The sequence below is a fragment of the Gossypium arboreum genome, chromosome 13 (genome assembly GCF_025698485.1).
Source record: "Gossypium arboreum isolate Shixiya-1 chromosome 13, ASM2569848v2, whole genome shotgun sequence".
In the NCBI taxonomy this organism is placed as follows: domain Eukaryota; kingdom Viridiplantae; phylum Streptophyta; class Magnoliopsida; order Malvales; family Malvaceae; genus Gossypium; species Gossypium arboreum.
This window is the reverse complement of record NC_069082.1, coordinates 114,964,335-114,989,542: the sequence shown is the minus strand read 5'-3', so window position 1 is coordinate 114,989,542 and position 25,208 is coordinate 114,964,335. Positions and strand designations below refer to the sequence as shown.

The 25,208-nt window shown below is 37.2% G+C and overlaps 2 protein-coding genes across 2 annotated transcripts; one reads left to right on the top strand and one right to left on the bottom strand.

Moving 5' to 3' along the window:
• Positions 1 to 154: 154 nt before the first annotated feature.
• Positions 155 to 2,204, top strand: LOC108462939 (fatty-acid-binding protein 3, chloroplastic). Its single transcript, XM_017762855.2, has 5 exons — positions 155 to 698; positions 1,143 to 1,244; positions 1,371 to 1,526; positions 1,618 to 1,832; positions 1,913 to 2,204. Exons 1-5 carry the CDS (start codon positions 494 to 496, stop codon positions 2,069 to 2,071), a joined length of 837 nt encoding a protein of 278 aa, XP_017618344.1. The 5' UTR covers positions 155 to 493; the 3' UTR covers positions 2,072 to 2,204.
• Positions 2,086 to 24,923, bottom strand: LOC108462696 (receptor-like serine/threonine-protein kinase At1g78530). The gene is given in 5 exon segments (XM_053024593.1): positions 2,086 to 2,453; positions 2,523 to 2,656; positions 2,736 to 2,990; positions 3,096 to 3,434; positions 24,788 to 24,923. Coding segments are annotated over 5 exon segments (1,053 nt in total). The 3' UTR covers positions 2,086 to 2,264.
• Between the last annotated feature and the right edge of the window lie 285 nt (positions 24,924 to 25,208).

Here is a 25,208-nt window from a genome sequence, read left to right as displayed (position 1 = left end):
ATTCCAGTCCTAACATGATTTCCTTTGTAGTAAAGAAGTTAGAAAATCCAACAAGGATCTATTGCAGAAAGTGGATGAAGAAAAGGACAAATTGTGAGGGCCTACTGCTTTCATGGTTTTTTTATTTCTAATTGGTTCCTTCTTAAATGAAATTTTCATTTGATTTTTTTTCCTTAGGTGGAGTTTTTATTATTGTATTTTTTTCTTTGAGTAAATGAAAGATAAAGACCAAATTTTACTCTTTTTTTTTTTTTTAACTTGTTAACAATCTGCTTTCAATCTAAGATTAATTTTATTTAGTAAATAATCTTCTATTCATGTTAAGTTCAAGCTTAGAGTTGATAATTGATCGGATCCAGTTTTAGTTAAGTAAACAAGTAAAAGCCTAAAAACAAACAACCATAGACTTCAGTTCCCTTCAACATTCTCCCTTTTTCTCATCGTCCTGAAATTGCAGATTTCAGCTTGCAAAATAAAATTAAAAGTTCAGAAAATGGTTGGATTGGGATCCATTTCCACACCAATGTGCACCACTTCACCATTACCTTCTAAACCCAATCCCAGAAATAATTTTCCAGGAAAACTTTCACACCCACTTCTTGGATTTCACAAAGTTCATTCTTTGTCTCTGTCAACTCATTTCTCCCCTCAGAAGAACAAATTAACTGAAACCCATTTCACTTTGAAAGCTTCTTCAGGTAATTTCTCAATATCTGTTTTCCCCCCCTTTTAATTATAGCTGCATGTTGTTTGTTGTTATTTTTATGTTTACTGAGTGTGAAAGTTTTCAATTTTCTGATTGAGACAAAATGGAGTAGGAATTTGCATCCAAACATGCAGATGGCTAGAATGGACTGATTATGGGTTAAGATGTAATTGCATGGTTAAAATGGAATTGGAATTTGCATCCAAACACAAGTGATATTGAATATAACAGGCCTAAATGGAATGGAGGGCATGTATGATAATCACGATGCTACAGTGGCTGTATATGAATTATTACTTTGTATATCTAATTTTGTAATTTGTTGATATGCTTGTTAGATAAACTACAATGACTGATTTCTCCATGTAACCCTAGAATATATGATAACATATATTATTTCAAAATAAGGTCTCTCATTTTATCAATGTGCAAACAGTAGGAACTGCAGATTATACTGAGGAACCCGCAACCAAAGTGAAATTTCGGACATCCTTAATTGTGCCTGATTGCTCAACTTCATTGTCTTTGCTTGGAACAGGTCAGTTGCTACAATATCTGTGAATAAGTACTAGTCTTACAAGCATAGTATTACTCCTTTGTGTGCTATTAATAACATTTTGATGGAGTTCCTTATAAACCTGTCTTAGTTGCCTAATGATTTCAGGGTACAGGGAGAAAGTTTTTGCCATCATTGGTGTTAAGGTTTATGCAGCGGGACTATATGTCAATCCATCCATCTTAAGTAAATTGGATGCCCGGAAGGGAAGGTCGGCTGCTCAGATTCAAGATGATATGCCCTTGTTTAAGTCCTTTTTTGAGGGTAATAATGATATGTTATTTGAGTCTTTAATATTTAGTCTATGTTACTTGAACATAAGTGAATTGCCAGTTGACATCCTTTTTAAGTGTAGATCCTATGGAGAAATCGTTGCAGATTGTCCTGGTGAGAGATGTTGATGGTAAAACATTCTGGGATGCTTTGGATGAAGCCATCTCCCCTAGAATCAAGGCACCAACTCCGGTTGATGAATCTGCTCTTTCCACATTTCGTGGTATTTTCCAAGGACGACCACTTAATAAAGGAACTTCCATCTTTTTGACTTGGCCCCATCCTTCCAAAATGCTTGTGAGTGTTGACTAAAATAGACATTGAACATTCTTTCTTCACATGGTTTTAATCCATTTATCGTTCTCTTTGTGTTTCAGGTTGCTGTCTCATCAGATGGATTGCCAACTAGTACTGATGCTACAATTGAGTCACCAAATGTAGGTTCTGCACTTTTTGATGTATTTTTTGGAGATGCTCCAGTTTCTCCTTCGTTGAAAACATCAGTTGCCACTGGGCTGGCCACCATTCTCAAGTAAATACAATGAGTTAGTTTCCTCAAGTTTCCTACTTTAAAGAATAAAAGTCAGATTTTGTTTAGTTCCACTGAACTTGTAAACAAACATATACATTTTTCATGGTTATTGAATAAACAAAGAGTATCATGATGAACATGTTGCCTGTACAGCAGTTTATCTTGATGATTAGACCAAGAGAAACATTAAGAATCAGTTACAGCTTTTCTGACTTTATCTGCTCCAACATCTTAACAACCTCGGCCATTGTAGGCCTCTTGGAGGGATCTGTTTCAAGACACATCAATGCTATATTGAATGTTTTGTTAACCTCATCCACAGGACATGAACCTAAGCTATTGTCAACTACATATTCTTCCCTCCTTTCTTCAACAACTCCCTTTACCTGTTCAAATATTAGCACAATGATTATAAAGTGATGGATAGCTAAAATTGAAATATGATGTAACCTTACCCATGTAACAAGCTTTGTTCCCTCTTCAAGAAATGCTTCATCTGTTGGTTTCTTTCCCGTTAAAAGCTCCAGCACTACAACTCCAAAGCTGTAAACATCGCCCTTCGCTGTTGCTCTTCCTGTATCGAAATATTCTACAGACGAACACAGAGTTTAATCATCCATCTGTTTCACAGAAGAGGAGAAGAATGACTGCAATTTTGTTCATGATACCTAGGGCCAAATATCCGAAGGTCCCTGCAACAAATGTTGAAAAATGAGTCTTGTCTGGTTCCATCAATGTTGCGAGCCCGAAATCTGAGACTCGTGGCTCCATGTTCTGGTCGAGTAATATATTGCTCGACTTGATATCTCTATGGATTATATGAGGGATACAATCATGGTGAAGCTATGCCACTCCTCTTGCAGCTCCTAATGCTATTTTATATCTTGTTGGCCAATCCAAAATCTTGCTTTCCCTTGCTTTTCCTACATCACAGTATAATCTATCATCAAATTACCCTTGAAAATAGATGGAGCAAAGTTAATTTAGATATGAATGCTGAAAACTTGAAGAAACAATGTGGTGCATACCATGAAGAAAAGCATCTAAGCTTCCATTACGCATTAGCTCATATATAAGAAGATTGTAGTAAGGGGTGGTGCAGTATCCAAGAAGGTTTACTATGTTGCGGTGCTTGATGTCCCCCATTGCTTCCAATTCTCTCTCAAATCCTGTGTCTCTATCTGGAGGTCCTCTATTTAGCTTTTTCACAGCGAAGGCCATGGTTTCATTTATTGTTAACCTGTAAACCGTACCATATCCTCCAGCACCAATTATGTCTTTGTTGCTCAACTTCAATGTCTTCTTTAAGAAAACATCAGATGTTAGAGACTGCAGTAATGGAGACCTGAACATCACCATTTTCCCACCTGAATTAAGGATTTGATATTTAAACCCCATTGTCGAAACCATTTTTTTAAAAAACAGGGATCGACTTTAGTTTTGAAAGCAAAAAATGAAAATGGGGAGTCGCCACCAATCTTTTTTGTTTGGGTGTGATCGGATCACCAAGAAGTTTGGTCATTTTAATAAAACATTTTAGTTTACTAAAACAACGATTTTGGTCTACGAAATTTGAGAAAACGGGTTCGGGAGTCGGTTACGTGCGAGGAAGGATTAGCACCCTCGTAACTCCCAAAATTGGTACCTAATTTATTAATTAATGTCTTAATGTCAAAAATTGAAAATATTTAAAATAAATTTTGAAATACGATCCCTTTTTATGAATGTTTGGATAACTTGAAGTGGACATTAAAATTCTCTTTTTTTCGAAGAAGTAAAATATCACATCCAACACGTAGGACACGACATTTCAAACCTTCGATACCCAAAATCATCTCATGATTTCCAAAAACTCATGCATTGAAATTCTTAAAAGGATATTCGGTTATTTAGTCAAACGGTAAATCGAAACCCAGCACGTAGGGCACGTTTTCTTGGATTCCCAAACGTTGAACAATGCCTTGTTTTAGAATTTAGAAAACATGAGTGAAATTCTAAAGGAGTATTCGATTATTTGAACAAACGGGAAATTGCAACCCAGCACGATAGGGCATGATTCTCCGAATTTCCAAACTTCGAATCTTGCATTCGTTTTAAGGTTTAGAAAACGCGGACAAAATTTTAAAAAGGGTATTGGTCGTTTGGTCAAACGAAAAATCGAAACCCAACACAGTAGGGCACGATTTCTCGAATTTCCAAAGCGCCAAATATTGCCTTATTTAAGAAAACATAGATGAAATTTAAAAAGGATACTTAGTATTTGGTCGAACGGAAAATCGAAACCCAACACGATAGGGCACGATTTCTCAAATTTCCAGACACATAATATTGCCTTTTTTTTTAATTTCTTTTTGAATAACAAAAAGTGCAACATATAATGTTTAAAACTATGCATATTTATTTTATTTGAATTATAGTATAAAGAATGGGCATTTAAACACGACTCATGACATAATTGGAATAATAGTAGAATGATAGTAAGCAACGTGACGACGTATCTATAATAATGAAACAACGAGTATGCAATGACAATTATCAATTAAATCTAATATCAATTAAACAATAACATGAAAAAAAATGAAGGAAAGAGGAATATACATGATAAAATAAAATAAACATGAGAGCAACAAAAAGAAATTAATAAATAACAAAGAAAGGTTAAAATAATATAACAATGACGACAGAAAATTTGATGAAAATAGGAGATTACAAACGATTATATTTTAAAACAATATATGTAATAATAAACAAGTAAGAACCAAAACTGGATGAAGCGGATTAATTAAAAGTATGTATATAAAAATATATAAAAGGGATATACATAAAATGTGATTCATTTAGGAATGCTAAGGAACGAAAATAAAGGAAATAATGAGAACGTAAATAAATAAAAGGAATCATTAATAAAAAATTGATTAAAATCGAAAGTATAAATAAATAAATTAAACAACTTGAAGTAATACTGAAATTTGAAGATAAATAGATATACATATAATGTTACATTTAGAATTAAAAGTAGCGAACAAATAGTTAAAATAATGTTGGATAATAATCTAGGTAGAGTATTTAAAAGATGAATAATAATAAAATAGAATACTATGATAATAATGATGACAATATTAATAATCAAATTGCAACAACAAAATAAACAAAGTGACTTAAAATAAAATAAAAATAAAAATAGGAAGTGCATAATAATAAAAGATAAAGTATAGCATGAAGATATAAAATGATAATAAAAGAAATAATAAAACCACAAACACCAAGAAAATGTTAAAATTAAAAATATAAAAGTAATAAAATATACATTTAAAAATGAATAATCTATTTTTTTAATGTAAAAGATGAAGAAATAATAATGATAAATAGATAAATAAAAGTAAATAAGTGAAATATAAAATGAGAGAGTTGAAACTAAGTGACCAAGGCTTAATTTGCAATTTGGGCAACAATTTAGGACGAATGTTAAAAATAAAGAAAGAACTGGGCCCATCGAAAGATTAAAGTAAAACACGTGCGAAGATACAGGGACTAGATGAGAAATATTCTCGCGTCCACAAAACGATGCGTTCCAATGTCCAATTTTTAGATGGTCAGAGGACCAATTTGAAACGAACCAAAAATATGCGGCAAGATTTAAGAAAAATAAAAGAAACACGTAAGGGCCAAATCGCATTACGTCACTGTTGTAGGCCAATTTTGGGCCCTTCTACAAAATACCCACAGCCCAATAAACCCAAATATTTAAACCACTAACGCATTTAATAACCCCTAAACCCTTACAAACCCAAAACCCAATACATAGAAGCCCAAACCCCTTACAAACCCAAAACCCAAAACCCCAAAACCCTAATCAGCCGAACCACTCGCCGTTGCCCCATGTGCGCGATCACTCAGCCCTCACGCGAGCTGCCAGACCACTTCCTCCTCTGCCCGAGACCTGGCACTGCCCATACCGTCTGACACTCCCACCACCAACACCGGCCATGCCCTGCAAAAACAACAGACAAGCAAAGCAGAAGCAAGAATAGCAAAAAATAATAACAAAGTATGTAACAAAATGGGCTATAAAAAGCCGAATAAAACACTGTAATGAGGTTCTTTTTTTTGGAAAAAGTCAAGAACTATATAGAAATTATAATACAAAAACAAGCATTTTTTGAAGCAGCCAAGATCAGAAAAATCAAAGGGATTAAAATCAAAGAACTAGAAAACTAAAGGTGATTACTTTTCCTTTCTTTTCTTTTCCATTTTAGTTTCGGCCTTAGACCTATTTTAGACATATATTTAGATTAAGGATAAAAATAAATACTAAAATAAACAGAAAAAAAAAGGAAGAAAAAAATTTACTTTTTGGAAATCCACGGTGGCCGGCCGTGCCATGAAGCTTCCACGACCGTCCGGTGATCACCCGTGGCGAGCCCTCCCTCTCCCTCTCTTTCTTCCCTCTCTCTCTTTTCTTTTTTTTTTTTCTCTCTTTTGCTGAAATGTGAAAATTTTCAAAAAAAATTGGTTTTTATAGAGGAGTAAAACAACACCGTTTTGGCCGTTACCCCTAGACACTTAAACGGCGCCGTTTCGCCATAGTCCGACCCGATCCGGCCCGACCCACTCCAGGATCCGCGTGTTTTTAATTCAATGGGATATTTGCGCAATCGATCCTTCCGCATTTTCAGTGTTTCAAATCAAGTTTATATTTATTTATAATTTGGCCCTAAAGTTCGATCCGCCTTACAATTTAGCCCCGTTTAATACGTAGCGTTTTAGAGGCTTGGGGATATTGCGCCTTTGGTCCCCCCATGCTTCGCACGTGTTGCAATATGACCCAGTGGCTTATTTTTATTTTAGATTTGGCCCCAAAACTTCGATTTTTATCCAATTTTGGTCCTTTTTTTTTCGTTTATCTGTAATTCTTATTTAAATTTTCTTGTATTTCCATATTATTATTATTATTATTATTATTATTATTATTATTATTATTATTATTATTATTATTATTATTATTATTATTATTATATATATTGTATATTTTTGTTATATGCGTATATATATATGTATTTATGTTCAATATTTTAGCTACTTTATTCTAATATTTAAATGTTATGTCTGCTTATATATTTTAATAGTATATTATTATTATCTTTATTACAATAGTGTATATTTTTATTTATGTATATAGATTTATACATATAGTATTTTTGTGTTACATTGTTATTCTTCGTATCTTAATACCATTACTATTATGATTATTAATGTAGTGAATGTGTTGTTGTAAGTATACATTTTATATCGTCATTGTTATTATCATCAAACATAGCATTATTTAGGTATTTTGTTATATATGTATATATCTATTTGTGCATAGCATTACTTTTTAATTGATTTATTCTAATATTTCTATATCGATCATATGTATTTAATATGCCTATGTACATATTCATGAATTATTGGTGTTTGTTCCTATATATATGTATTATGTAAATAATTTAATATTATTTAACATATGTATTTTCTTTTATATGTTTTACATACGTTTTTTGTATATATTATACTTTATATATTGCTATGTATATTTTAGTATATATACATATTTGTGAAATATTATCAACAGTTTTATTATTATATATATCGTGCACATATTTTAATACTACATTCTACAAATTTTTATATTACGTATATATTCCAACATTATATACTTAGCATTTCTAATATCCTTATTCTTTATATCTATGAATGTATGTGTCTTTGTAGTATATTAGTAAATCCATTTTATATTGTTGTCATTTCTAATGTATATGCATATATCATCATTGTGTTACATGTATTATATATTTTCAATATTTTTGCATTATTGCCCTATTTGTTATTTACTTTAGCATATTTTTAATTTTTCTATTTATTTATTTTTATTTCATCTCAACTTTGTTTTGTGTTACTTCAAGAATTTTATCCATGCTTTTCTAATTAATTTCAATAATCAAGGTAACATACCGATTTAACATTAAGTCATTGAATTTCATCGCTATGTTGGGGGAACATCAATTGACTCATGTTAAAACGGTATGTCCTTCTCAAAAACTGGAATAAACTAAAATTTCTCGTCTTTTCAATCGGATCACAACTAAGTGTTACATTGAACTCGTATTTTTGAAAATCAAGACAACACGTGTTTATGAGATACCAATTTTGGGCGTCGCGAGGGTGTTAATACCTTCCTCGCACGTAACAGACTCCCGAGCCCTATTTTTTCTGGATTTCGACGTAGACCCAAACTTAGCCTTCTTTTGTTTTAAAAATAGATCTAATAGGTGTCCGATCACACCTATAAAAAAGGATCGGTGGCGACTCCTTTTTATTTCAAAATCGAATTTCAGTTTTCAAACTTTTTCACTAGATCGCCACAATTAGCGACCCCAAACTAAAATTTCTACGTCGCTACAGCTGGCGACTCCACTGGGGACCCCCTTTTTGAGAGTCGTGTCTGGAATTAAACACGTTTTGTCAAAATTTTCAAATTTCCTTGTTCAAAGTAAATATTTGGTCGTGATCCGAAAATCTCGTTTTCAAAATTCATGCATTTGTATCATGTTGTAAATATTTCTTCTAACTTGCTTATTTGGTTGTTTTTCAGTTTTCAATTTTTATGATTTTAATTTTGGTTTAGTTTCTTTAAGTAAAACGTAAAGGTTTATGAGTTTTTCCCCACACACCGTACACTTGCATTTTCGCATAACATGAGCTCTCTACCCGGGCTCCGTCCTTTTAAATGAAAGTAAACGCTACGCCTTCGTGAGTTAACTCGTCCTTTCGCACAGGCTAGTGAATACTTTCGGGTTACATATGACTTATGCTTTCGTGAGTTAACTTGTCCCTCCGCATAGGCATAAGTAAATGTAATCCCTCGAATTGAACTCGTGAGCTTGTGATGGGTTATGACCGAGGCTTCGTGCTGATCTTAGCAGATGATAGTACGAGTAATTCGAGTACCTGTCTAGAACCGAGACTGCATATAATGAACTATACGAGCTATCCAATTAGAGCCATGCCGAACCTCTGTCCGCTTATAGTCACCAAAATAAGTACACGGAGAAAATGCCTTTTGCCTTTCATTTACACTGTTTATGCAAAAGAATTGGATTGGGTAGTTTAATTTGTTTTTCAAACTATATTTGTTGTGTTTACTAACCAAGTTTGTTTGTTTTTATTTTTATTTTTATCATGCATCATAGGCATCATATTAGGAAGGTGTTGATTAAAGGTTGGTTGCCAAAAAACGGGTTTCTGATGGAGGAGTCAATTACACAAATAACCGAGAAGAATACCGTGGTTCGGGACTGGTCTCTAAAAACTCAGAGAGAAAAGGGGGATAGTCTAGTGGAAGGGTGTGTTGCTAATTTGCCCGAACATATAACTGTAAATGTTCGCCAAAATAACCTTGAGGATTTGGTTCGAATTTGGAATCAGTGAGATTCAGACACTAGAGACATTTTCACTGAGAGGTATGGAGATATAGCTCACCTGATCACCATCCGTGTAGACGAACAGTTGATTCAAGCCATGGTTCGATTCTGGGATCCAGCTTATCAGTGTTTCACCTTCAATCAAGAAGACATGACTCCAACCATAGAAGAGTATACTGCTTTACTCCGCATCGACAATGTACAATTCGGCAAAATATATTTGAAGGAGCCTAAGCCGATGACCTTCAAGAAAAAGTTTGTGAGACTGACAAACATGACTGATGCATGGGCTAAAAAACAGATAAAGAAGAAGAATGAAACCATTTGCATTCCATGGTCCTCCCTACGAGACTTGGCTCTGAACCATCCCGACATGCTGAAAAGGGTAAATCTATTCGCTTTGGCCATTTATGGTTTGGTCATTTTCCCAAAAGTTCTCAGACATCTCGAAGTTGCAGTAGTTGATTTCTTCGAAAGGTTAAAACAAGGAGTCAACCCTGTCCCGACTATCCTAGCCGAGACCTTCAGGTCCCTGAGTACTTGTCGAAGGGCTGGAAAGGGACGATTTAGTGGATGTGCTCAGTTGCTCAATGTTTGGATTTTGAGTCATTTTTGGAAAGTAGAGCGCACTCCGTTCCATATGTTTTCAAAAACATTTGCCCCGCTAGAAGCTTACCTCAAGAAAGAATGGCCGAAGGAAGTCACCGAGCAACATTGGGTATCAGTCTTTCAGAATCTTCGCGCCGAGGATATAACATGGAGAGCACCCTGGATTCGTCCTTCAATTCTGCTATACAAATGTGGAAGCCAAGATTGGGTACCTTTACTCGGGTTATGGGGAGGAGTTGGATATGCTCCGCTATTGGTCCAAAGGCAATTTTCTTCGCGACAATTCCTACCCATAGCGGAGGATTAGCACAGTTCGAGTTCGCTTTCCCGGGTGAAGGATATATGAAGAGAGTCCGAGACACTACAAAGTCTTGGAAGAAAATTCATTTCATGGAATTAGCCTTGTATGCTGATACCCTTACCCAAGATTACGACATATGGAGGAAGCAACGGGTAAATAGTCAGCAAATCTTGTCAACAAACTACACCATCCAGAATCCCTTCTCGGAGGAAACGCCGTCTGAGCTAGAAATGGCAAGACAAGAATTCGAACAAGAAAAGGCCAAGATGTCTCGGGACCTTACTGCCCTTCAAGAAGAAAACTATCAACTGAAGATTGAAGTTCAGGTTGAAAGGTCCAAAACTGAAAAAGTACAAAGAGAAGCCGAGATCGTGAGAAACGACTTAAGGGACCTTCATTTGGAAAATAAGAAATTAAGAAACACTATAAAGAATAGTGGGTTGGGCAAGTCGACAGCAGAGTGGAAGGAAGAAATTAGCAATATCAAGGGAGGAATGGAATTTTGGAAGGGAAAAGCAAAGAAAGAGGAGGAAAAGGCTGCGCGCGCTGTGATAGAGTTAAGAAGGAAGAACGCCGAGTATGAAATGGTGACTGCAGAATTTGCAAATAGTCAGTCTGAACATCAAGAATTAAAAAGGAAAGCACGAGATCTAGAAAATATGCTGCAATCTCGTCAACAACAATTAGATAACCTCCTGAAGGCTCTAAAAGAAAAGAATGATCAGTACGATAGGGACATTCATGCGTATGAAGGAACTCTCAAAGAAAAAGAAATGCAACTCGACTTCTTGATCAATGAAATTCGCAAAGCGGCTATGCAAGTTGTTCAATTATCAGATGAAGCCGAAGTTCTCAGTTGCCAATTCCCTCCGAGCCAAAGATCGAGCATATCAGAGTTTTTAGAGCAAGTGAAGAAACAAGGCAATGTGGCTAGGAAATTTGTGTAACTGTTGGAAAAATGAAAACTTTTTGTAATAGACTATGTTGATAAATGAAATGCCTAAATATGGGGCTATCTTGAAATCAACACAAAATTCTTGCATGTTTACTCATAACTAACATTTATGCATCATTTATTCTTTGGACATTCATCCATTTATATACTCATTCATTCATTCATCGCGTGTACATATCACCATAATCATCCACCGAAACTAAAGAACCGTATAATCCGCAGTTACAAGACTTCAAATCTGGAACCACGCCATTCCTATAAAACGCGCCGACAAGCTAGAGTAATGGAAACTGAATTCAATGAGAGAATTGAAAGGATGGAAAGGGCTCAAAAGGAATTACAAGAGCAACTGGCCAAATCACAATAAGAGACGAGAGACCTAATGGTGAGATCTCGAGAGGAATCACTCGAGCAAAGAGATCAGATGGCTAAAATGATGGAGATGATGACAACTTTGGTCAAAGGAAAATGCGAACCCGATGTTATGGAACCTCAGTCAAGAATTCACCACGATCAAGATCCACTCTATCCCCCGGGATTCACTCCACCGCCCGCATATACAACACAAAGAGGGTATACTCAAGGGGAACCCACAGGCTTGGAACATCGACCTATGCCACCTGCTCCACCCACTAATTTGGGGCAAGGAATATTCGCGTCGAACCCAGGGGTTAGTCCTGCTGATCCACTAGTTCTAGATCTGGATGACCCAGCAGAGGTAGCCAAGTTGAAATTGGATAACCATGACGTAAAATATAGGAGTCTAGAGGAAAGACTCAAAGCAATAGAAGGCACTGAAATCTTCTCCGTACTAGGTGCCAAGGAACTCAGTTTGGTACTTGATCTAATTTTGCCTTTGAAGTTCAAAGTGCCTGATTTTGAGAAGTATGATGGGACAAAGTGCCCAAAAGCACATCTCATTATGTTCTGTCGAAAAATGACCGGTTATGTGAACGAGGATAAACTACTCATACATTGCTTTCAAGATAGTCTAACAGGGTCAGCTCTTCGGTGGTACAATCAACTTAGTAGAGAAAAGATTCGATCCTGGAAGGACTTGGCGTCAACATTTTGAGCAAAGACAAGCATGTATCGGATATGGTGCGAGCATCAGTATGACCTTGCAAATGATGGAGAAAAAGCCATCAGAGACTTTTAAACAGTATGCGCAGAGATGGAGAGATGTCTCAGCTCAAGTGGAACCCCCACTAACAAAAATAGAGATAACCGTTCTCTTTATCAATACTTTAAAGGCACCGTTTTATGACAAATTAGTGGGAAGTGCCACGAAGGATTTCGCGGATATTGTAATATCCGGTGAACTCATAGAGAATGCCGTCAAGAGCGGTAGAATGGAAGGATCAGAAGGCTCAAGAAAAGCAGCACCTGTAAGGAAGAAAGAGCCAGAAGCCCACATGGTGGGAACTGAGAGTCGTTACATTCCCAATTCGTATCCTAACCAACCCCGACCTCGAAATTATCCACCCCTGAATTTTTATTATCCCCCTCAAACCCCTTACTACCAAGCACCACATCCATCCTACCCCGTATACGCCACGAACAACCAAAGACCCGTCACCACTTTCCCACAAAACACGGTACCCGCCCAAAGCCAACCCAGAAACCAACCAAGACCAGCAAGGCATAATCCCGAGAGATCACAATTTACCCCCATCCCTGTGTCGTATGGGGAATTGTACCCAAAACTTTTGGAAAACAGCTAATTTCTCCCCATTACATGGCACCCCTTAAACCTCCATACCTAAAGTGGTACGATCCAAACGCTAGTTGTGCATACCACGCAGGGAACCAGGGGCACTCTATTGAGAACTGTTTTGTTTTCAAAAGGAGAGTTCAATGACTCATTGACGCGGGTATCCTACGATTTGATAGTGCCAGTAATCCCACGGGGAACCCGTTCCCTAACCATACCGAAGGGAATGTGAGCACAGTGGGGAAAGAGGATGAATGGAACGTCAGAAGATGTGTTTCAGAAATAAGGACGCCTCTGCAGAAAATCTGGAGGTATTGGTTAAGAAAGGATTGCTCACACTCGATAGAATTTTTGGAGAAGAAGGTCAAAGTTTTGCAATTTTCATGGGATTGTTGGACATGACATTCAGTCATGTGAGGACTTTAAAAGGTTACTTCAAGACCGGATGGATAATAAGGAGATCAAAGTCCTTAACAAGAGGAAAGATGCCAATGAAAGAGAAGTATGCGTCTTTGATAGCCAATCATCAGAGCCCCCTTATAGTGTTGATCGACCGTTGGTAATTTATTAGGACGCGATGAGAGAGCCATTGAAACCACAGATGGTAATTGAAGTACAATCTCCTTTCCCGTATAAGGACAACAAAACAGTACCGTGGAGATATGATGTTAATATCGTTACACCAGAAGTTGAAAAGTCCAAAGCCATAACTGAAGATGTTGGGGAGGTAGGTCATTTTACTCGAAGTGGACGATGCTATTCTAAAGAAGTTGAACCGGTAAAGAAAAGTAGCGACTCGAAGCAAAAAGGGAAAGCAGTGATGCACGAAGTCGAAGTCGAGCAAGAAATTCCACCCGTGCAAAAAACTAAAAAGCCTGTGAATGAGGAAGAAGCTCAAGAATTCTTGAAATTTATTAAGCACAGTGAGTATAGTGTGGTGGAACAATTGAGCAAGCGACCAAGACGAATCTCGATTCTATCATCTTTGTTAAATTGAGCCACACCGAATGCTTTATTGAAGGTGTTAAATCAAGCTTATGTGGCCAACAACATATCTGTCGAAAAGCTTGATAGGTGGGTAAACAATCTGAATGCGGACAATTTCATCTCTTTTAGTGATGATGAGATATCGCCAAATGGTAGAGGCTCGGTGAAAGCACTGCATATCACGACTCGCTGCAAGGGCTACATAATACTGAACGTACTCATCGATAATGGGTCAGCGTTAAATGTTATGCCATTGGCCACGCTTTCTAGAATACCGATGGATTTGTCCCACTTAAGGCCCTGTCATTCCACGGTAAGGCCATTCGACGGAACGAGGCGCGAAGTCATGGGAAAGATCGAAATCCCTTTGGAAGTGGGCCCTTACATTTATGATGTCGAGTTCCAAGTCATGGACATTACACCCTCTTATAACTGCCTTTTGGGAAGACCTTGGATCCATTCTACTGGAGCAGTCCCATCATCCCTCCATCAAAAGGTGAAATTTATCATGGACGGTTGTTTGGTCACTGTCGAGGGAGAAGAAGACATTGTCGCATCTGTCTCTGACGATGCACCATACTTGGAAGTGAACAAAGACGCATTAGAATGTTCCTTTCGATCCCTTGAATTCGTCAATGCCACTTTCATCGCTGAGAGAAACAGAATCCCGATGCTAAAACTGTCGAGAAATACCAGAATGGGTGTCAAGTTGACCGTAAGAAGGGGAGCTCGTGCGGGAAGAGGTTTAGGGAGACATCTGCAAGGAATAGTTAGGGCTTTAAAACCAGTGCACCACAAGGCCCGATACGGTTTGGGGTTCCAGCCTGACATGCGTCAAAGAAGAAGACAGTGGAAGAAGGATCAAGAGAGAAGAATTGCAAGAACTTTGGGCCGAGAACCAGAATGGGAACCAATAAAGTACCCTCCTTTGTCAAAAACATTTACATCTGCGGGAATGATGTACCCTGGACAAGATGATCCACGAAACATGCTGGGGTTAATTGAAAGGGGTTTTCAGAATGTCAGTATAAATGTCATTGACAAAAGGGCTGGTGCAAGTAAAGATGTCTCGAGGATACGCCTTGCCCTCCGGTTTCATGTTGAACAATTGACCGGCGAGGAGCTTCTTGTAGTTTATAAGTCTTGAGTAATGCTAAACATTAACTTTCTATTGTGTCCTTAGATATAATAGGATTCTTTTGTAAGAGCTTACATTTGCTCTTTATCATTTAAATGAATATCAATGAAGATGCATTTTGTCACGATTTTTCTCATTATCACTAATTTCATAATCATTTTCTCATTTCATAGCCTATCCTTACATTTGCCTCATTGCCATGACATAACATTTTGTTTGTTGTTTCCAATACTTGGATGTCCCTCTATAGCTTCCTTTTCCATTCAAATTTCGGTGCTCGATATTGACGACATGAATAAGCCCGTTCTGAATCTTGAAATTGATTTTGAGAAGGTTTGTTTGCTTAGGAGAATTTGAAGTCAAGAAAATCTCAAGATTATGTCTCGTCTCTGAATTGTTAAGAATGGTGGAATAAGAGGATAAACAGATTTTGCCTCATGAAGAATCAGGAAACAATAAATTTGGGCATCAAGAGAGGAAACAAGAAGTGAAGATTGGGACTTCTATTTCGAAAGTACCGGGCATAGTTTGATCACTTTACTCATGAATACAAAGATATTTTCGCATGGTCATACCAGGATATGCGAGGCTAGATGAAGATTTAGTGGTCCATAAGCTCCCATTAAAGCCGAATGCAAGCCCATCCAAGAAAAATTAAGACGGATGAGACCGAAATGTTGTTGAAAATAAAAGAGGAAGTTAAGAAGCAATTTGACGGCTTCCTACAAGCCTCCAAATATCCGAATGGGTGGCTAACATAGTCCGGTACCAAAGAAAGATGGCAAAGTACTAATGTGCGTGGATTTTCGTGACTGAATCGAGCAAGCCCAAAAGATAATTTTCCTTGCCACATATTGATACGTTGGTGGACAACACAAAGAAAACATTCATTGTTTTCTTTCATGGATGGATTCTCGAGGTATAATCGATCAAGATGGCCCCGAGGATATGGAGAAACTACCTTCATAACAATGTGGGGAACGCTTACGCTACAAGGTGATGCCATTCGGTTAAAGAATCTTTGGGGCAACATATCGAGGGCTATGGTAACATTATTCCATGACATGATGCATAAAGAAATAGAGGTCTACGTCGACGACATGATTGCTAAATCCCGAGGGGAAGAAGAGCATGTAGTGCACCTCAAGAAGTTGTTCGAAAGGCTGAGAAAGTTTCAGCTAAAGCTTAATCCATCCAAATGTACATTTGGGGTTACCTCGGGAAAGTTGCTAGGCTTCATTGTCAGTGAAAGAGGTATCAAAGTTGACCCAGATAAAATAAAAGCCATCCAAGAATTACCACCTCTACGCATGCAAAAGGAAGTTAGAGGATTTTTAGGGAGATTAAACTACATCGCCCGATTTATCGCTCAACTTACCAACCAATGCGACCCAATCTTTCGGCTTCTTCGAAAATATAACCCGGGAGAATGGAACGAGGAATGCCAGGTGGCCTTTGATAAGATAAAACAATATTTGTCTAGTCCTTCAGTGCTAGTACCGCCAACTCTTGGAAGACCATTGATATTGTATTTGACTGTGTTCGAAAGTTCAATAGGGTGCATACTGGGGCAACACGACGAGTCAGGAAAGAAAGAAAAAGCGATCTACTACCTCAGCAAAAAGTTTACTGAATATGAGGCAAAATATTCGTCCATTGAGAAATATTGTTACGCTCTGGTTTGGGTAGCTCAGAGACTCAGACAATATATGTTGTATCACACGACATGGCTAATTTCAAAGCTGGACCCAATAAAATAAATGATGGAATCGCCGGCACTATCAGGAAGAATGGCACATGGCAGATCCTCCTTTTGGAATATGACATTGCCTATGTAAGTCAGAAGTCGATAAAAGGGAGCGCAATAGCTGACTTCTTAGCAACTCGAACAACAGAGGAATATGAGTCTTTAAGATTCGATTTCCCAGACGAAGACTTAATATGCATCACAGAAATAGAATCCGAGTCATCAAAAGAGAAGTCATGGAAGATGTGCTTTGATGGTGCGTCAAATGCTCTAGGGCATGGAATTGGAGTAATCCTGGTATCACCAGACGGGAATCATTATCCGTTCACCGCAAGACTGAACTTCTTCTGTACCAATAATATCGCAGAATATGAGGCCTGTATCATGGGGCTTCGTGCAGCTATCAAACGAAACATCCAGATCTTGAAGGTGTACGGGGACTCAGCCCTCGTGATTTACCAAATCCGTGGAGAGTGGAAAGTGAGGGACTCAAAATTGATTAAGTACAGCGATTTAGTGGCTGGATTGATCAAGGAATTCAAAGAAATAACTTTTCATTACTTCCCACGAGAAGAGAACCAACTGGCTGATGCCCTGGCCACTTTGACTTCAATGTTCAAAGCAAGTAAAGAAGTAGAAACAATGCCCCTCAAAATGAGCATATACGAGGTCCCTGCACACTGTTGTAGCATTGAGAAAGAGGCAAACGGACGGTCATGGTTTCATGATATCTTAGAATATATCAAGAATCAAAGCTATCCCGAACAAGCGAATGAGAACGACAAAAGAACAATCAGAAGAATGGCAGCGTGGATTTGTTCTTGATGGGGATATCTGTATAAAGAGGAAAGGATCAAGTACTTTTGAGATGCGTGGATGATGTTGAAGCCGAAAGATACTTGAAGATGTCCATGAAGGAATCATGGGATACATGCCAATGGTTTCATATGGCGGAAAGATTATGAGACTCGGTTACTCTTGGTTGACGATGGAAAGCGATCGCATTAGTTTTGCGTAAAATGCCACAAATGTCAAATCTACTGCGATAAAATTCATGTAGCCCTTCGCCCTTCACGTCATGACTTTTCCATGGCCTTTTTCTATGTGGGGCATGGATGTCATAGGCCTATTTTCCAAAGCTTCTAATAGACATCGATTCATTTTTGTGGTCATTGATTACTTCACAAAATGGATAGAAGCCGCTTCGTTTGCCAATGTGACCAAGACTGCAGTTTGCAGGTTTTTGAAGAAGAAAATCATTTGTCGATATGGTTTGCCTGAAAGAATCATTTCAGATAACGCCATGAATCTGAATAACAAGATGATGAAGGAAGTATGCGAGTAATTCCAAATAAAACATCATAACTCCTCACCCTATCGCCCAAAGATGAACGGGGCTATTGAAGCAGCCAATAAAAATATTAAGAGGATCATTGGGAAAATGACTGAGACGTTTAAAGATTGGCACGAAAAGCTTCCATTTGCTTTGTTTGCATATCGCATATCTGTACGAACATCTACGGGAGCAACTCCCTTCTCTCTGGTTTATGGAATGGAAGCTGTGCTACCTATCGAGGTTGAGATCCCTTCTCTATGAGTCTTAATGGAATCAAAGTTAGAAGAAGCAGAATAGGTACAAGCTCGATATGATCAGTGAACCTCATTGAAGAAAAGTGTCTCGAGGCAATTTGTCACAGCGATGTACCAAAAAGAATGATAGCACCCATGACAAGAAGGTACGACCAAGAGAATTCCATGAAGGAGAACTCGTGCTGAGAAAAATTCTCCCAATACAAAAAGATCTGCGAGGGAAATGGGCACCAAACTGGGAAGGACCGTACGTCGTAAAGAAGTCATTCTCAGGAGGAGCTTTGATCCTTACCGAGATGGATGGGAAAGAGTTGTCGAATCCAGTGAACTCAGATGCTGTGAAGAAATATTATGCTTAAGATGAAAACCCGAAAAGGGCATCTTAATAAATAAATAAAAAAGGATCAAGGCGAAAACCCCAAAAGGGCGTCTTGATTAGTACAAAAAGATTAGAATGAAAACCCGAGAGGGCGTCCTAATGAAACAAACCTAGCGGTCGAACGATAGGTCAAGCAGTGAGGCTACAGTATTTGAAGTATTTCTGAAAGCTCAAAATCTTCTACGCAAGAAGCCGCGCTCGAAAAGATTTTTGATTGAGGAACGAGGAAGAGTTCATGTGTTGAATATCTAGAGCATTTGTATCCATTGAATACGATCCTTTCTTTCTTTTTGACATTTTTTTACTCTCATTGTTTAACTTGCTTTGTTTGCCACACTTGAAATAGATGAATATGAAATATCATTTTTATCCCTATCTGACCTTTTTCATGCATCTCATTAATTTACATGATAAATGGTGAAATGACATACTCTAAACAAAAGAAATATTAAGCATTACCTGGATGAAAATTTAATAAGCGCAAGAGTCTCAAAGTAAGAATAAAGTTCAATCGGGGGCAGAAGAGTGATATCTGAGAAACGTCGATTACTCGTAAAGCTTGAAGACGGGTACGAGCCTGAAGAGAAAGTCGAGAATCAAAGCAATGAACGCAGATCCTCAACAATCGTGGCGAAAAGGACATACGACAAATATGCTTAAGGAGCACTGCATAATCATGTAGGCATAAAGGTATTTAAGACAAACATGTGCATATCATGATGACATCATGCATGTCATATCTGTAATCCAAGAAAGCAAGAGGATGTGATGATAGTCATCTCAATCAAAGGAAAAGACACCGAGTTCTACCAAATGACGGGTTTTGGTATTTTGATGTTTTTACTTCTGCTTTCAGAAATCAACTCATATTGCGAGAGGTGAGTTGAGCCTCAAGACACGTTGAGTAATTTCAATTTATGCTTCAAAAAAATCAACTCACATTGCGAGAAGTGAGTTGAGCCTCGGGGCACGCCGAGGTATTTTCAAATTTCTCTTGTTCAAATCCTGTCTTTAATTTTTACTTTTCCAAAATCAACTCATATTGCGAGAGGTGAGTTGAGCTTCAAGACACGTTAAGGTAATTTCAATTTATGTTTCAAAAATCAACTTATATTGCGAGAGGTGAGTTGAGCCTCGGGGCACGCTGAGGTATTTTCAATTTCTACTTTCCAATTCCTGTTTTTCAAAAATCAACTCATATTGCGAGAGGTGAGTTAAGCCTTTTAATTTTTGTTTTTCAAAAAACAACTCATATTGCGAGAGGTGAGTTGTACCTTTTAATTTTTGTTTTTCAAAAATCAACCCATATTGCGAGAAGTGAGTTGAGCCTTAGGTCATATGTCGAGGTATTTTCAAAATCTGCTTTTCAAATTAAGTTTCAAAAGACCAGCTCATGTTGTGAGAGATGAGTTGAGCTTTGGCTTACGTGCTGAGTTATTTTCAATTTCTGTTTTTAATGTCTGTTTTTAAAGAGTCAATTCATATTGCGAGAAATGAGTTGAACTCAGGATCACATGCCGAGTAAGAATAAAGATTGAAGCTGATGAAAGACACCAGACTTGGTCTCCCTGAAGCTGTAGTGGAGCCGGTCAAAAGTTGTAAGTCTTGTCTCCTTGAGGTCGCAGTGGAACTGATTAAGGATATCAAATCTTGTCTCGCTAGAGTTACAGAAGAGAAGATCACGAATCTCATCTCACTGAAGCGATAGAAGGGCAGATTAAAGTTGTACATCTCATCTTTCTGAAGTTACATGGAAGCAAATCGAAGCTACAAATCTCATATCCTTGAAGTTACATTGGAGTAGATTGAAGCTACAAGGCGTACATCAGAAGATGCAGTGGAGTGAACCAAAGCTACAAGATGCGGCGGACTGAAAGGAGACTACCTGAACAAGAAGAGCACCAAAGAAGTCAATACTTGGCAGTATTGGGCAAAATTGGCCTTTCTTTGTGTCTTTGCTCTATTCTCGTTACACGACAATGAGCAAAGAGGGGCAGCTGTTGTAGGCCAATTTTGGGCCCTTCTACAAAATACCCATAGCCCAATAAACCCAAATATTTAAACCACTGACCCATTTAATAACCCCTAAACCCTTACAAACCCAAAACCCAATACACAAAAGCCCAAACCCCTTACAAACCCAAAACCCAAAACCCCAAAACCCTAATCAGCCGAACCACTCGCCGTTGCCCCATGTGCGCGATCACTTAGCCCCCACGCGAGCTGCCAGACCACTTCCTCCTCTGTCCGAGACCTGGCACTGCCCATACCGTCTGGCACTCCCACCACCAACACCGGCCATGCCCTGCAAAAACAACAGACAAGCAAAGCAGAAGTAAGAATAGCAAAAAATAATAACAAAATATGTAACAAAATAGGCTATAAAAAGCCGAATAAAACACTGTAAAGAGGTTCTTTTTTTTTGGAAAAAGTCAAGAAATATATAGAAATTATAATACAAAAACAAGCATTTTTTGAAGCAGCCAAGATCAGAAAAATCAAAGGGATTAAAATCAAAGAACTAGAAAACTAAAGTTGATTACTTTTCCTTTCTTTTCTTTTCCATTTTAGTTTCGGCCTTAGGCCTATTTTAGACATATATTTAGATTAAGGATAAAAATAAATACTAAAATAAACAGCAAAAAAAAAAGGAAGAAAAAATTTACTTTTTAGAAATTGCCATGCACACGTGGCCGGCCCAGACTTATGAGCTTGAGGCCGTCCGTTGATCAACCGTGGTCGAGCCCTCCCTCTCCCTCTCTCCTTTCTTCCCTCTCTCTCTTTTTTTTTTTCTCTTCTGAAATGTGAAAATTTTCAAAAAATTGGTTTTTATAGAGGAGGAAAACGGCACCGTTTTGGCCGTTACCCCTAGATGCTTAAACGACGCCGTTTCGCCATAGTCCGACCCGATCCGGCCTGACCCACTCCAGGATCTGCGTGTTTTTAATTCAATGGGATATTTGCGCAATCGATCCTTCCGCATTTTTAGTGTTTCAAATCAAGTTTATATTTATTTATAATTTGGCCCTAAAGCTCAATCCGCCTTACAATTTAGCCCCGTTAATACGTAGCGTTTTAGAGGCTTGGGGATATTACGCCTTTGGTCCCCCATGCTTCGCGTGTTGCAATAATGACCAATGGCTTATTTTTATTTTAGATTTGGCCCCAAAACTTGATTTTATCCAATTTTGGTCCTTTTTTTTCGTTTATCCGTAATTCTTATTTAAATTTTCTTGTATTTCCATATTATTATTATTATTATTATTATTATTATTATTATTATTATTATATATTATTGTATATTTTTGTTATATGCGTATATATATATGTATTTATGTTCATATTTTAGCTACTTTATTCTAATATTTAAATGTTATGTCTGCTTTTATATATTTTAATAGTATATTATTATTATCTTTATTACAATAGTGTATATTTTTATTTATGTATATAGATTTATACATATAGTATTTTTGTGTTACATTGTTATTCTTCGTATCTTAATACCATTACTATTATGATTATTAATGTAGTGAATGTGTTGTTGTAAGTATACATTTTATATCGTCATTGTTATTATCATCAAACATAGCATTATTTAGGTATTTTGTTATATATGTATATATCTATTTGTGCATAGCATTACTTTTTAATTGATTTATTCTAATATTTCTATATCGATCATATGTATTTAATATGCCTATGTACATATTCATGAATTATTGGTGTTTGTTCCTATATATATGTATTATGTAAATAATTTAATATTATTTAACATATGTATTTTCTTTTATATGTTTTACATACGTTTTTTATATATTATACTTTATATATTGCTATGTATATTTTAGTATATATACATATTTGTGAAATATTATCAACAGTTTTATTATATATATCGTGCACATATTTTAATACTACATTCTACAAATTTTTATATTACGTATATATTCCAACATTATATACTTAGCATTTCTAATATCCTTATTCTTTATATCTATGAATGTATGTGTCTTTGTAGTATATTAGTAAATCCATTTTATATTGTTGTCATTTCTAATGTATATGCATATATCATCATTGTGTTACATGTATTATATATTTTCAATATTTTTGCATTATTGCTTTATTTGTTATTTACTTCACATATTTTTAATTTTTCTATTTATTTATTTTATTTCATCTCAACTTTGTTTTGTATTACTTCAAGAATTTTATCCATGCTTTTCTAATTAATTTCAATAATCAAGGTAACGTACCGATTTAACATTAAGTCATTGAATTTCATCGCTATGTTGGGTGAACATCAATTGACTCGTGTTAAAACGGTATGTCCTTCTCAAAAACCGGAATAAACTAAAATTTCTCGTCTTTTCAATCGGATCACAACTAAGTGTTACATTGAACTCGTATTTTTGAAAATCAAGACAACACGTGTTTATGAGATACCAATTTTGGGCGTCGCGAGGGTGTTAATACCTTCCTCGCACGTAACAGACTCTCGAGCCCTATTTTTTCTCTGGATTTCGACGTAGACCCGAACTTAGCCTTCTTTTGTTTTAAAAATAGATCTAATAGGTGTCCGATCACACCTATAAAAAAGGATCGGTGGCGACTCCTTTTTATTTCAAAATCAAATTTCAGTTTTCAAACTTTTTCACTAGATCGCCACAATTAGCGACCCCAAACTAAAATTTCTACGTCGCTACAGTCACAAAAGCGGAGAGGCCCCGCGCGTAAATAACCCATTCACCGCAGAAACACGCGGATTCTGATGGTTCGGGTCGGGTCGCACCGCGGGTCTTCGAAACGACGTTGTTTAAGGGTTAGAGGAAACAGGCCAAAACGGTGCCGTTTTCAGACCCTATTTAAACCAAAAATTTCCCAAAAAATCATTTCATTCCCCTGCTTCAAACAAAAAAATAGAAAGGGGCTCTCCTCTCCCCAAAGATTCTGGCTGATCGGGCCACCGTCTGCCCTCCCTATCGCCGCCATGGCCAGTGGCTGGCGTCGCGGAGAATGGGCTTTTTAGCCCCGCTTTGCAGCGCCTTTGAAGGCCAAGCTACCAAAGCCCGATGATGTTGAACGGAAGAGGCTCCCAACCCCCCATTTCGGGTCTAATATGGGCGACGGAGAAAAATCCTCCGACGGCGCAACCGCGAGGTTCAGGTGAGCCTTTTCCTCCTTTTACTTTTTTGTTTCTACCGATTTACAAAAAATATATATATAATAAACAGAAAAATAAAAAGAATCAAGAGACCTCTTTTAGATTTCAGTGTTTCTCTTTTTTTTTTTACAATTGCTTTTTGATTTCTGAAAAATCTCCCCCCTTTTTTACATTCTTGGTCTCGGGCTTTTATAGCCGAGAACATACATTGTTTATTATTTGCCTACTATTCCTTTTTGTTGTTTCTTGCTCTGTTGTCTGTCGTGTTTCTTCTTTTGTTCTTTTTACAGGCGCGCAAAAGGGTCAATGGAGGCGGATATTTTGGCTTTTTGCCGTTTTGGCACGAGGAGGGCAAGCCTCGGACGCTGAACGTGCTGGTGAGGCACGTGGGGAGCGGCGCAAGGCTGCTAGGGTTCCTAACCCTTTTTCTTTTGCTGAAAATGTTCAGCTTTGGGCCATTTTGGGCTTGCCCTAGTTTTGGGTCACATTGTAAAATTTTGGGCTTGTATGGATTGTTAGAAACTTGGACTTTATTTGGTTTTATTTCTTAATTTTGGTTTATAACGGGCCGGGCAAATTTGGACCCGTACACCCATGATGTTGTTTCCCATGATGTTGTTTCTTAGAAGTAAAATTACAAGAAGATTCAAATTTTAATTAGAAAGTTAAATACCTGAGAAACCATCCTCATAGATCATATTCTTTCTTTTCCATCGCTTATAAAGGAGAACTGTAAGAATTATCTTTGAAATGATAAAGGCAATGGAGCCTATGGTGATGGAAAATGCTAAGCCATGATCATTTGCCATTTTTATGTCTGCAAAAGCAAGGTGAAAAATTAGTCAAAACTTGAAAATTATACTTTGGCTTGGAATGCCAACGTGTAGAAAAAAAGCTAAGAAACAGGAAAAAGAAAAAGAAGAAATGGAAATATGGAAATATACCAATTAGTTAGGATAGACAGACTTCTTGAAGCTCACAACTTTGATTTTAAAACCGGCATAGATACCCAAAAGCAGCTGCTGGGAGAAGAACAGAACTCCTTACAAGATTTTAGAAAAGAAAAAAATAGAGAATCAATGGAAAACTCGGAG

Bases quoted from the DNA above. Each gene is read 5' to 3' on its own strand.
- LOC108462939 (XM_017762855.2), top strand. From the start codon at position 494: ATGGTTGGATTGGGATCCATTTCCACACCAATGTGCACCACTTCACCA. The intron at 699-1,142 runs GTAATTTCTCAA...ATGTGCAAACAG, and splicing joins CACTTTGAAAGCTTCTTCAG to TAGGAACTGCAGATTATACT. The intron at 1,527-1,617 runs GTAATAATGATA...TTTTAAGTGTAG, and splicing joins GTTTAAGTCCTTTTTTGAGG to ATCCTATGGAGAAATCGTTG.